At 40.2% G+C, this 13585-nt stretch overlaps 1 protein-coding gene across 1 annotated transcript in view; it reads right to left on the bottom strand.

Moving 5' to 3' along the window:
* The window catches only part of UBR2 (ubiquitin protein ligase E3 component n-recognin 2), a 55599-nt gene extending 42386 nt beyond the window's left edge, over nt 1-13213 (bottom strand). Inside the window, 6 exon segments of the mRNA XM_036380003.2 lie at nt 361-499; nt 749-876; nt 3745-3858; nt 5223-5301; nt 7671-7930; nt 13064-13213. Of these exon segments, the coding sequence (XP_036235896.1) occupies nt 361-499; nt 749-876; nt 3745-3858; nt 5223-5301; nt 7671-7930; nt 13064-13141 (798 nt within the window). The 5' untranslated portion in view covers nt 13142-13213.
* Nucleotides 13214-13585: the final 372 nt, after the last annotated feature.

Genomic DNA, 13585 nt, shown 5'->3' with positions numbered 1-13585 from the left:
AAGCATTTCCTATGAGCATATTTAGGGACTCTTTCAATGTCAGCTCCATGGTTCAGCCAAAGCTGCTGCCCATTTTTGACAGAGGAGTGAGAAACACCTTGGCATTTACACTTATAAGACCTACTTGAATACATTTACATTGAAACATATTCAGTATCAGGTCTGGTTTGGACTGGCCAAATAGCATTTAGGCACTGAGACATTTAGTATTTAGTATTAAGGCATTTATGGTGGTATGACACACAGGACTCACAGACTCACATTAACCACATGCTTTGGGAAAACAGACTAAAGTAAGTATAGTCATAAAACAAACATTAGGTCAAGGTAATTAAAAGTTCTATCAATTAATTCACTTACATCTCTATCTACTGTTGTTGCAAAACCAATGGCTTCCTTCTGTGTGCAGTTGACAGCCTTCTGAAGAGTATAAATAACTTGCTCATAGGTATGGACTTCATCATTAAACAGCATGCAGTAGTAAGTGTCACTCTTCTCACTTCAAAGCAAAGATTGAATTTATGTCACTCAAAGCAAGGATTGAATTTATGCCATTTAAAGCAATGTTAAAAGTAAAAGCAAGAGCAAAGGAAAAATATGAGAAATACAAATCTACTACAATTATTTTATACAAAATATTTCTGACAACTTCAGGAAAGGCAGAAAAGATTCTTAAAATCAGAATCTGCATTTTCAACTGTAAATATCTATAAGCCTTTAAAAGACAGAAGACAAATATTATACTTACATCATTTCTAGACCAGGCAATTCATTTTCCTTTTCCCATGTTAATATATCTACTGCATATTTAAATGTAATGGCAAAAATATTATAAGCTCTTGCTACCATGTCTTCTGGTAAGTGCACAAGAGGATCCTGGAAAGTAAATATAAATAGCAAATGAGAAATTAAATGACATTCAAAACAAACTGTCAAACTTGCACCTCTCTTTATCAAAGATGATGTAAGCATCTTTAATGATGTCTTTCTTTAAATGACTTTTCAGCTGAAAGGAAGAGAGTCAATAATCATCCTGTTTTCTTCTTCCATTTCTACACTGACAGTCACCAAAGCTCTAATCTAACATTCAGTACCCGAATGTTAACGTGCCTCTGATCACCCATTTACATTTTCACACATTCTTCCATTCTCAGTCTCCTTGTTCTCACTCCAGCACACCTTTTAAGATAGTTCTTTGGAAGAACTTTAACCTCAGCTGCATTAAAACGTGCTTCTTCTGCTATGCCCTCAAAACCATAATTTCAGATCCCTGTATCTTTTGTTCCACTTATCAATATTAGTAAACTGCAGAATACAAAGGACCGTGCATCTCTTGTCCTGTTTTATATGCAGCATGCATTAAAAGGCATAAGTCTTATCTATCCAGGCTTATACAACATGCAGCACACTGGCATCATGATTTATGATGCACGTCTCTTATATGCTGTGGTATATAAATAATTAACTGCTGAAATGTAAATAGGTGTTTCATAATGATCTGTCCACGTCTCAGTCTTGCTCACAGAGAGCTGCTCCCCTTTTGTCTGTGCACCGTGCACCCATTTGTGCCCACTCTGTGCCCTCCATTTGACAACTGCAGCAGTCCCTACAAACTTGTCCTCTCTGTGCCAGAGCAGAATGGAGGCTGCTGCACGTGGGGGAATGGAAATGTGGAGGGGGAGGAAGGGGGAGAGCTGCCTCAGTCTGCCAAGTCAAATGGACCACTTTTTGGAACAGCACATGAGAACCACTGGCAACTCTGAATAGGATAGTGCAAGTACCACTGCCATTTCAATCCATTTCAAGGATGGTGAATAGAAAACATTATAAACCTCTTCTCTTAAGGAAATTGTTTTTTACTGCATCAAAATTTTGAGAACAGCTAGCTCCTCTTCTACAAACCTGGAAAGGGAACACTGCATGGCCTGCAGGTCACCTGGATATACACTGTACACTGGGTCACTGACTCAATTCATCATTTGATATTTTGACTTATGTGTTATTGCTAGACAATTAAAATATTTAACAGTGGCCCAGTTTCTGGTTTAGGATTACCTAATACTAAATCCTGCACTTCACTACAGCTTAGGTTGTATAAAAATGGTCACAATAAGAATTTCTCAACTTAAGTCTGCATCATCTAATGGAGGCTCTTGACAGTCAGCAATTCACCTGTACTAATAAAGCTTACCCCCTCCACCCCAAGACTCTTTGGGAATACTTGGCAGGTTTACAAGAGTGGTAAGGACAACCATTTCTCTTTCTTTTTTTCCCCCCTTCATTAAAAAATTATCCATCGTATGAATAACTATCAGCCACCAAAGAAGCAAAGGCAAGCCATAAGCAGCAGCTCTCCCTCCACTCCCAGCACTTTCAACAAAGGTACATATCTGGGCAAGGCAGAAAACAGGCTCCAATAATGCTCAACAAACCATCTTTAATCTACCTCAAACACAACACTGCACAAGAGATCTCAATCTCCCTGGTTTATGGGGAAGAAACACAAAGCCTGCCCAGAACCTTGATTTTTCTGTCAGGCACACTCACTGTGTGAGTATCTTTGGGCACAGAAGTAGCAGTCCACCCAAGATTTCATAACAAGAGTTTCCTAAGGCTGCTGACTAATGTAAACTGGCATCTAGACCAGTGGTGAGTTCAGCAACGATGCTAGAGTCTTAGGGCTGAGAGTGGGAACAGATTTTAGAAAGACCACTGTCACTGAAAATACAATTACAGTTGCTTCACTTAAACCACCAGATCAGCAAAATTACTACCAATGCTTGCCTTAGATGTTCCTTTTTAAAAAAATCTCGCAGAAGTTACACTATGTAAGAACAGATGTGAGTGGCTAGGTCAGAAGCCCAATTAGCCACACTCATTCCTGAGATGTAACAGATAAGAGATTATAAGCAGAAGACAGAATACTTCTCTAGTCTCCAGTAACTTAAGACACTAACACTTCCCACACCAAAGATGGTACCTACAATTTTAAATGGCCATTGGTAATTTTTCCTTCCACAACCATGTTAAATTTCCTTTCAAACATGTATAAACTTTAAACAATAGTGTTTTGCAGTGGTTAGTCCAACAGCTTGAGTTCTTCCTGTAAGATGTGGCATGTCCTTTTGCATTTAATATGTCCAAGTTGTTATGCTCTGATTCTGTGGTGAAGATGTGCTCTCTATTTACCTTCTCCATACCAAACAAACTCTTTTAGAGACCTCTGCCTTACATCTCCACTATGACTTTCCTGTGACAGCAAGATATTTTGATTTTTAAAAATCTGTGCACTTCCCTTTGGTAAGAATCAGAATATTTGTTGCACAGACAGCTGAATTTGGCTTCTTGGTGCACATGATTACATACAGATTTGGGTTTTTTTTTTGGTTTTTTTTTTGTTTTTTGGTTTTTTGTTTTTGTTTTTTTTGGTTTTTTTTTTTGGTTTTTTTTTTTTGTCTGCAGCAGAATCCCTTGACTTCTCAGAATATACAGAAACACAAAGAAATAGAACTAAAACTGCAGAGGTGACCCAGAACATACAAAATGAAGCCTTTAAGTAGAAAACATTTTAAGGAACTTCTTAAGATACTAATTTTTGTCTAACACTGTGGTTGAATTATTACTATTAAAGTTCCTACAGCCTCTCATGCAGACCAAAAATAACCTCAAGTGAACAATTTATATATACACACATATATACACAGTTAAGAATGTTATAAAACATGATGCCTCAATTGTAATTACCTCTTCTTCTGCAGTTTCTGAAGAGTTAAGTTCATGCTTTTGACAGTAAGGACCTTCCTTCCAAGCTTCTGTATCACCACAGTCACAGAAACCTCCTCCACCTGATGTTGTCATCTAAAATTATTTAAAAACAAAGCAGTTCATGCGAATATGCATCTATATCATATATGCACATTAAGAAATGAGCAGTCACAGCTGTACTACAAAAACAGTATCACAACACCCGACAGCTGAAAGCTTGTCTACCTCATCAGCGTGCCTATGTCAAAAGAAAAAACCCTGAACAACAAAACACCTTCAAACACCTCCATTCTGCCCCATCTGAAGTTCTCAGATTTTCTGAATCTATTCCTTGCCATGGCATGTATAGTATTACAATTCTCACAGTTTTAATCTATAAAGCTAAATCATTTCACATGGCACTATTATACAGTGAGTGAAAGATGTGCTTTATGACAAAAGGAATTGAGAGACTTAAACTTTGCACATATGTAAGCACTGAAAAAAAGCATTGGAAAATTTTAATGCTTTATTTACACTGTTTTAATAAAATTTATTTTAAAGACTACCTCAAGTAAATAAGCATAATAATACTTCTTTTTTGAATCACACCTATTAACTGATGCATAGAATAATTCTTTCACCTAATTTTGGCATACTTGATATACTCTATACAGACAGGCACATCTTACAGTATCAACAAAACTAGATGGACATTTGAAAGAACATTTGCTTACACTTTTGGATGTTACCTAGACTTGTTAATTCAATAGGCTCAAAAAGTTAAACCCTACGTACAGGAAGTAAGCTGATACCAACAAATTTGGCAGGGTTTCTTGATAAAAGTTGTTGTGCTTGGAGTGTTTTCCTGAACCCTAGCACTCAATGTAACCATACAGTGAACAGATTAACATTAGGAGCAGTGCAGTATTGCAAAAAACAGATTACAGAAGGGCTGCACTGGTAGTTTTCACTTAACTTATTTAAAAACACACCAACATTTTCTTGGCTTTGTTTTTAAACTAATCTCTACTACTAATAACAGTATATTACTAAAATAAACAGCCTTTACAGGTTTTGTTTTCTATTTTAACTTCGTGTTTAAGCTTTACATAGAAGTGGCTTCTTAAAAAAGGTTTTTCGATAGCTTTTAAAAACAGTCAAACACAGAAGTCAGAACAACTCAAAACCCAAGTCAAAACCTGTAAAATTCACTAAAGGGCATGTGCTAAAAATAACAGACTTTTGTAAATTTAACTGCTGCACATAAATTTTAACTGCTCACGATTTTGAAGTGTTAACTTCCAGAAGTTATACTCAGATCAAAACACCCAAGTTCACATAGGATTACTGCAGACATTCAGAACTTTGTGTTCATTCAGCATTTGGAAATTCTGTATACATTCTCAAACTTGAAACTGTTTCACACACACACAAAATGACTAATAACTATGTCATTATCCCATGGGATCACTAACCCTGTATCGGTGCTCTCTGTGAATGCTTCCAAGAAAGCATTCCATGCACAACACACAAGTTGGGTCAACTGCGCAGTCTCTGAGAACAGCAAAAACAGAAAGAAAGAAAAAAAGCATTAAACACTTGCTTTTGCCTTAACACATTTTACAACAGACAATTTTCAAATATCACCAATATCAACATTCTAACTAATGTGTATATTACTCTGAAAGAGGAAAGGGGTGGCTTTAAAGAGGGTAAACAAATTAAATAGAAAAAAAATCTGTTCTCACAACAGAAGAGCCTTTAAAATACTGTGTGGGTAGTATGTCTAGTTTGGGTAATACAGACATTGCCTTCAAGAGGTGAGACACGTACACAGGGAAGTAAACAGATGAATTACAGAACCCAGAATAAACCCAAGTAAGTTCTCTCATGTACAGAGCACCAGCATTAATGATCTCCAGCAATCAGAGAAGTCATTTTTCACTGAACACTGGGTAGAAAGATCGCACACAACAGACTAAATCAAACCTCTGCTTCCAAGTTCAGGCCTACAAGCGCACTGATGAGCTGCAAGAACACAATTTTCTCAACCAGGAGATCAGAGACCACAATAAGGTCTTGTCTACAAACACTCCTGTATTAGACAGAAGGAATATTTCTAGTAAAATGGGCTAAACCAAATGAGACAATTAAGCATTTTATTTAACTGTCTCCCTGAAAAACACTGAAAGTGCATGAACTCATGTAATGCAACTGACTTCAAGGCACCTCAAGATTAAGGCAGGTGAGTTTTGCAATGTAAAAATAAATAGCAAGAGAATGTCTGTCTTATGATGATGGTTATTATAGAAACAACTTATTTTATTTAAAAGAAAACACTAGAGATCACATGAAATTTCGTTATCAAAAATTCTCTTAATTTCATTTAACCAAAATAAATGATGGTAACCATGACTTACTATGCACATGTGTTTTCTCCAAGAGGAGCCACTAAAGGTGAAAATGTCAAAGCAAAATTACACAATACTCTTCTCTTTTAGAATAGTTTATGTCCATGGCATTATTTTTTTTAGATTTAAAAAACCAAACAAACTACCACTTAATGCCACAACGTGCATGCAGGATTTGGTAAATCAGTTCTACAATATAGAATGTTGATTCCTCAGAGCTCTAAACTTGTGGCAGTATACTTACAAATTCAGTACCATTTGTCAAGTAATTTCTCAGACAAGTAACTGTGCCTATACCTAAAGCAGAAGCAGACCTGAAAGTTGTACAACTGCACAGAAAATCCACTGCTTTTTAATGTGGACTTGGAAAATAATTCTTTGCTGTATTCCACAAAAGCTTAATTTAAACTTTCATTATTCTTCATTACCAGCCGTAAGTTAAAGAAAATTAGCACACAGCAGGAATCAAATGTCTCCTGATCAACAAAAAAAGAGAGGGACTCTATCCTCAGTATGTTAATGATCAAATATTGTTCATATGAAGCAATGAAAATGTTGGGAATTCTGTAATTTTCTTCTAAACACACTTGCTTTTTCAAGACCAACAACTCAGTAGGTATCTGAAGTACCCACCAGTTTAATCTTATCTCTCTCATTATAAAGAGGTCTCAAAGCATTTCCAAACCCAAAGGCCAGTAAGGTATTATGTTTCTGGAAGAGGAGAGCACTAGAAAGAAAAATTCTTCCACTATCATTCTCTCCTTGTAAATGAAGGGGATGGAAACCCAGACAAATAAACCCTTGAAATTAGAGAGACATTCCATCCCTATGTCACCTCACCAAGTGTTCAAGTGTCCCAGTGAGTCGTAGAAACTACACAAAATGACAGGAATTTGTGACACAAACAAAACTTTAAACTACAAACGGTTCAGAAAATAGAAGATGAAAATGAACCTACAGCTAGTGATATAATGGCTTAAAACTGAAGATTCTTTTAAATATTTGTAATTGGTTAGGAACTTCCTGTTCTCTTTCCAGTAGAAGTATTTTTAGAGAGATCTAGAGATAGAGGTAGGGAAGGAGCTAGAAGCTGATATGCTTGTTTTAAGCATCTGATAGATTGGTTTAGCAGGTCATGGAAGGAGGTCTAAAAGACAAGATCAACACTAATAGCTGATATTAAACACCCAAAATGCACACACATACACCTGTCCACTTACTGCTGATGAATGCCCTTAAATCACCCTGAAAGGTCACTCCAAATTCTTTCTTAATCTTGCATTTCTTTTGTACAGAAAACACTCTCCATTATACTAATTAATATTTTTCCATTTATATATCTGTAGTGTTAATTTCCCCCGATCCCACTTGCCATGAAAGACTGCAAGGTTACTTTAAAAATATATTTTGGTTATTAACTTTTCATTAGGACACTATATTCTTATTGCAAAATGTTCCATGACTTCACAAATCATAAATGCTTCACAATGTCACAATGTTAAGTTGAACTACCTGCAAGAATACGTAGGCTCTCCCACTTTAAAGACGCGGCCACACAGATGGGAAGGTTTGTTTGCTTGCTCAAGCTTTGGAAAACCAAATGCAGGATCTTCACCACAAAGATACCATTCCATTGGTCCCAGCAAAACGTGTTGTGCCAGCATGTCTTCTCTCTGAGGGGCAGGGTTGGGACCCCTGCAGTAAATTTTTGGTACATAATAGGCCAGATGCTGGTATACTTCTTTTTGAAGGTCATTTGCTTGCAGCCATTTCTTTTATATTAGAAAAAATGAGAACACAAATTCTTCATTAATAAACACATCATAGTTCTAGCCATATAGGTTATTTTATTTCTACATGAAATATCTAAAATGTCATTGCAAAACTAGAAAGCCATGCTTCCTTTTAAGTGTTAAATCTAAATGATCACAAAAGACAGACGTTAGGAAAGGAAGAATTTGTTTCCTTGCTGACACATTTTATCCTTTTGACATACAGAAGATTTAAGAGAAAAATTCACTAAAATTTTCCTCCAGGATGAATGACCAGTAAAATGTTGGCAGTGATTTTTAGGATACAGCCTAGACTGTGTTGGTCACATTTCTCTGGAGTGCAGACAGATGCTGCCAGCTTGGGACAGAGAGGATCAGCGGGAGCCTGGAGCTGGCAAGGAACAGAGACAAAAAGTACATGGAGAAAAGCAAACACAGCATTAGGTAACAGTCCCTTTCTCATTTAATTTCAAAAAATCACCTGTGAAAATGAAGGAGTTTTGGTTCCTCCTTCAACCAAAATAACTCATCTGAATTACTATTTCAAGTGTGGCATTAGATCCATGAATTCTTGCACTGGGTTTGTGAGGCAATGTTTTGGTAGCAAGGGGGCTACAGGCTGGCTTCTATTAAAGCTTCCAGAAGCTTCTCTATGTCCGAGAGAGCCAACACCAGATGGCTCCAAGATGGACCCACAGCTGGCCAAAGCTGAGCCCATCAGAGAGAGCAGCAGAACTTCTGGGATAACAGATTTAACAGGGAATAGCATATTCAAAGGGACAAAAAGAGCAGCTGGGAATAACAGCTCCACAGACCCCAAAATCAATGCAGAAGGAGGAGCAGGAGGTGCTCCAGACACCAGAGCAGAGATCCCCCTGCAGCCCATGGAGGTTCAGCAGGGAACAGACATCCACCTGCAGCTCATGGGGGATCCCATGCTAGATAGAGCAGCTGGATGTTGCTAAGAGGCTGTGACTCCACAGCAGGAAGCCAAGGCTGGAGCTGGCTCCTGGCAGGACCTCCTGGAGAGAGGAGCCCAAGGTGGAGCAGGTTTGCTGGCAGGACTGGTGACACCACGGGAACCGACACTGGCAGCCTGTTCCTCAAGGACTGCACTCCCTGTGAGAGACCCAGGCTGGAGCAGTTCAGGAGGAACTGCAGCCCATGGGAAGGACTGACACTGGAAAAGTTCATGGAGGACTGTCCCCCGTGGGAGGGACCCCACACTGGAACAAAGGAAGGAGGTGAGGAGTCCTCCCCTTGAGGAGGAAGGAGTGCAGGGACAACATGAGGAACTGACCACATCCCCCATTCTGCATCCACCTGTGCTGTTCAGGGGAGGAGGTAGGGAAAACACGAGTGAACTTGATCCAGGGAAGAAGAAAAGGATAGGGGGAAGGTGTTATTAAGATTTGGTTTTCTCTCATTACCCTACTCTGATTTGATTGGTGAGAAACAAAATTAATTTTTCCCCTAGTCGAGTCTTTTTTGCCAATAGCAGTAACTAGTGAGTGACCTTTCCTGCTCCTTATCTCCACCACAAGCCCTGCGCTTTATTTTCTCCCCTCTCCAGCTGGGGAGGGGAGTGAGAGAGCAGCTTTGGGGGGTATTTGGCACCCAGCCAAGGTCAACTCACTACAATTCTCCTGGTCACTCAATTGTAAAAAACAATGTTGGCCGTTTTTAAAAGGCATCAAACCACTGAGCTGCCCTAAACCACTAAAAAACTCACAGCTTTTCCTAGGTTTGATTTTTTTTTCCCCATTATATACACACAGAATAAAAAAAATACTTGAGGACAACATTTGTTTTATTTCTGCCTTGTAGGTAACAAATTTAGAAAGGTTTAAACTGTAAGTTAAGACCGTAAGGTTTTTATAAAGAACAAATGGGAGCAAGCAGATACTGCAAGTGTCCACTGATTAAATCTTGTGTTACATAAACAGCCTCAGCATGCCATTTCTCATTGTAAATGTGACAACCAGATAACCCCTGGCAGCTTCCAAAAAAAGAGTTCAAAATCAACCTAAAACTGTACATGAAAATGCAGAATTAATTATGCTAAAATAAATGGGTTTGATGATCAAATATTAGAGCTTGATTTACTCTGAATTATTTATAACTTACTCTAAAGAACTTATGTTTGAGATAACATAGTTGTAGTAAGTTCCTTGGGATACAGACATTCAGTCAGCTGAGCATCTGTGCAGACTGGCTGCATTTTAGCCTTTTTCTTAAATATATTGAAGTAGTTTCATTTATTAGATATGTTTTTCTGAAGTAGAACTTAGTATTTTAAAAAAACCCTAATTCGTCAGGGTGCTTTCTTCACTTCTCTTTTCCTAAGTTTGACTAAATCTTTCTATATTCATCTAGCTCTGATGGTAAAAGCCCAGTTTTTCCCCAAGGAAGTTCATGGGAAGAGGTTGCCAAAAAGCCATAGTCAAGAGTCTAGAAATCTACAGATTACCTCACCATTCCCATCACGAGTCAGAGAACACCATAAGAAAAAAAAAGATTAAAAGGTAAAGTTTTAAACAAGAATTTAATTTTTCCCACCAATTCATTCATCTTTTCCTCTTCTTTCATCAGTTTTGCCAAATTGCTACTACTGCCAGGAACCAACTCAATCACAGTGGCAGTGACTTAATCTTTTCCATGATTTCCATTTAATAAGCTTATTTTTGCATTATTTTTTATAGCATATGCTAGTTATTAAATTGCAGGAATTTTTCAGCAAAATATCTTTAACATCAGTCTTTTTATTCAGCAGTGTATTACTAATTTCTACCCAGAAAACACAGAGTGCATACTAGCTACACTACAAGCTCAAACAAATACCTAAGCAGAGAAAATTCTTGTTCCTCGAGTAAATGGCTTTCCCATCCCAAAAATCCTGGGAGTAGCTGTCTGAGAGTTAGGTGTGGCAATGATGAACGTCATCACACTTAAATCTGTTTGTGGAGCCAGTTCTATACACATAACTGCACATACAGTTTTGAAAATCGGGTCCTGGATGAAATAGTATCAGAAGGAAATCCAGGCTACTAGGACAAGGAAACAGATGTGACTGACTCTAAGAGCTGCCAGGAAGGCAACTCACAGGTCTGCTGTGCAAGTTAGACTGTTAATAGAAATATAGACATAGGTATACACAGGTTGCATTGCCTCTCTAAATCGCTACTTGGGGAGCACTGAACTCCAGAAAAACAACTCAAAACTTTGGAATTTGTTCTTTCATAAAAGCCTTCTGCACTTAGGCAAGGTTTCAATTAGTCTTTCTTTCTTCTAACCTGAAATCACACGCAAGACAAGCTAATATTCTACTCTCCCAAGAGAGGTTTTTTATTAAAAAGGGAAGTGTATTCCTCTTCACTTCCTCCCTCTTCACACTTACTCTCCTGCAACAACTTTAACTGCCCTGGGGCAAAAAAAAGTGCAAAGTATTGATCAAACAACACCTTACATAAGTAAATACCTAATGGTTCATCAGGGTTTATATTAAATTCCCATCTAAGTAAGAGATACCAGGAGAACAAAATGTAGAATACTCATAAGCCACAAAACAATTCACTTGTCTGTTTCAAAAACTAAAAGGTATAACTTATGGGATTTTTAGCTGCACATAAAAATACTTGCATGTAGGCTCATATTATGTTAAAGAGAACTTATTTATATTATTTTTGTCCTTTGGAAGTTTATCACTGAGTTGTTGCCATGACAAACTGAAGCCTTAACTATTGCCTTGGGGTAGTATTTGTTTTGTTAATACTGGGCTATCAGCAAAGTAATGCTATCAGCAAAAGAGGCAGAAAAACCACACTAGATTTGAATGACAGATTTCAGAATTGGAACTTGGGCAGGTGATGACAAAAAAAAAAAAAAAAGAGAAAGAATTGACTACATTTAAGCTGGCACTTCTACCTACAGCAAATTCCTAAATGCATTCCCCTGTGTGCATGAATGCCTTGAGTTTACCTTGCCTTTGAATGTGACCCAAAAAAAACAGCTGCTATTCACACAGACAAGGTAATTTGGGCTCAATTTGGACTACTTTATAAATGTTTGATGAAATTATTTGGTTTGCTGTAGAGAAGAAGCAAGACTAATCCTGGAGCTAAACTAGCTAGCATATAGCTAACTGTGCACATTTGCCCATCTAATCGTACCTTTGTCTGCACTGAAGATACACAAGCATAATCTGAGGATAATCTGAATTATAACAGTCTGTGATTTTCATTTGGAAACAGCCAATGTGATTCCCATTGAGACACACACAGACAGCTCTTCAAGGTTTTATCCTACGAATATGCACATGAGCAGTCTCTCAAAAATTTAACACACACACACCCAGTTCCTCAAATGCCCAAGTGTCTAAATGGACAAACATTTATGTCAGAAACAAAACTTCCTCCTAAGACTTTACCCTCGAAACTACATTCCTCTTTCAACTACGCTTTATAAGAACAGGAAAAGTATATAAACAGAAGTAGATTTCTTTAAATGCTACACTGATTTTACTAATATTTCCTCTACAAACACCCCATTCTAATAATCCTAAAATTAACTCCTGCAAGTTTTTCCAGAACCGCATCTTAAGTAGTGGGGAGGAAGGAAGAATCCTGTAATAGCACTTTAACACTGAAAAGTGTATTGGGGTCAGACATCCACCTAAATTAATAGGGAGGGGGCATCTCCTCAGTTCTAGGCGCGATTGCCGGCAGGGAGAGGCGAAGGGGCAGCAGGGCCGGAGGAAATTAACTTCAGGAAGCACTTAAGGAAGGGGTGAGATGCCCGGCCGCCCCCGGCAGGGGATGGCCACGTCCAGGCGGCTTCCAGGGAGCCACCTGCGCCAGCCGGCACAACAGGAAAAGCTGGCTGATCTCTGCCACGGACATCGCCTGCTGCAACAGCGACGCTGGCGACAACAGCGCGCTGAGGCCACGGCGGGACACGGCTGCCGGCCGGAGGTGCCCTCTGAGCCAGCCCCGGCAGGGACCCCCCTCCCGGAGAGCTCGCTCGCCCCGCGGAGCGGCCTGGCCCCGGCCTCGGGAGCGGCTCCCCAGGCCGGTGCCTGCCGCGGCCTCCGAGCCCCCACTCCACTCCCTCCCCGCGCCGGGCCCGCCGCCTCACCACGGCGATCTCCTCGGCGGAGCACTCCAGCAGGCTCTTGTCAATGGCCTGCACCTCCGTCTCCAGGTCCGCCGCCATCTTCTGCCTCCTCCTGCCCCCTGCCCCGCGCCGCCGAGGCCGAGGCCGAGGCCAGGACAGCCGGAACGGGGCCCGGGCGGCCGCCCAGCCCGGGGAACACACACTTCCGCCCCGCCTCCCGCACGTCACCGCCCGCCGCGCCGCGTTCTGGGGGCTGCAGTCCTCCCGCGCCGCCGCTCGCCCGACACACGGCGGTCCGTGCCGTGCACACGGTCCTGGGGGAGGAGTGGGAGCCGCGGGGCCGAGCCCGCAGTCCGTACCCGCCCCCGGCCGCCTCCGGCCGCCTCCGCCGGCCGCCTGCCCTTCTCGCGGAAGGGAATCCCAGGATCACGGGGTAGGTCAGGCTGGAAGGGACCACATCTGGTCCAACCTCCCTGCTCAAGCAGGGTCATCCCACAGCACATGGCACAGTTTTTCTTTCAGACGGTTCTTGAGTATCTCCAG

Source organism: Molothrus ater, chromosome 3 (assembly GCF_012460135.2).
Source record: "Molothrus ater isolate BHLD 08-10-18 breed brown headed cowbird chromosome 3, BPBGC_Mater_1.1, whole genome shotgun sequence".
Lineage (NCBI taxonomy): Eukaryota > Metazoa > Chordata > Aves > Passeriformes > Icteridae > Molothrus > Molothrus ater.
Note: the sequence above shows the minus strand (reverse complement) of the source record. Positions and strands in the feature narration are given on the sequence as shown.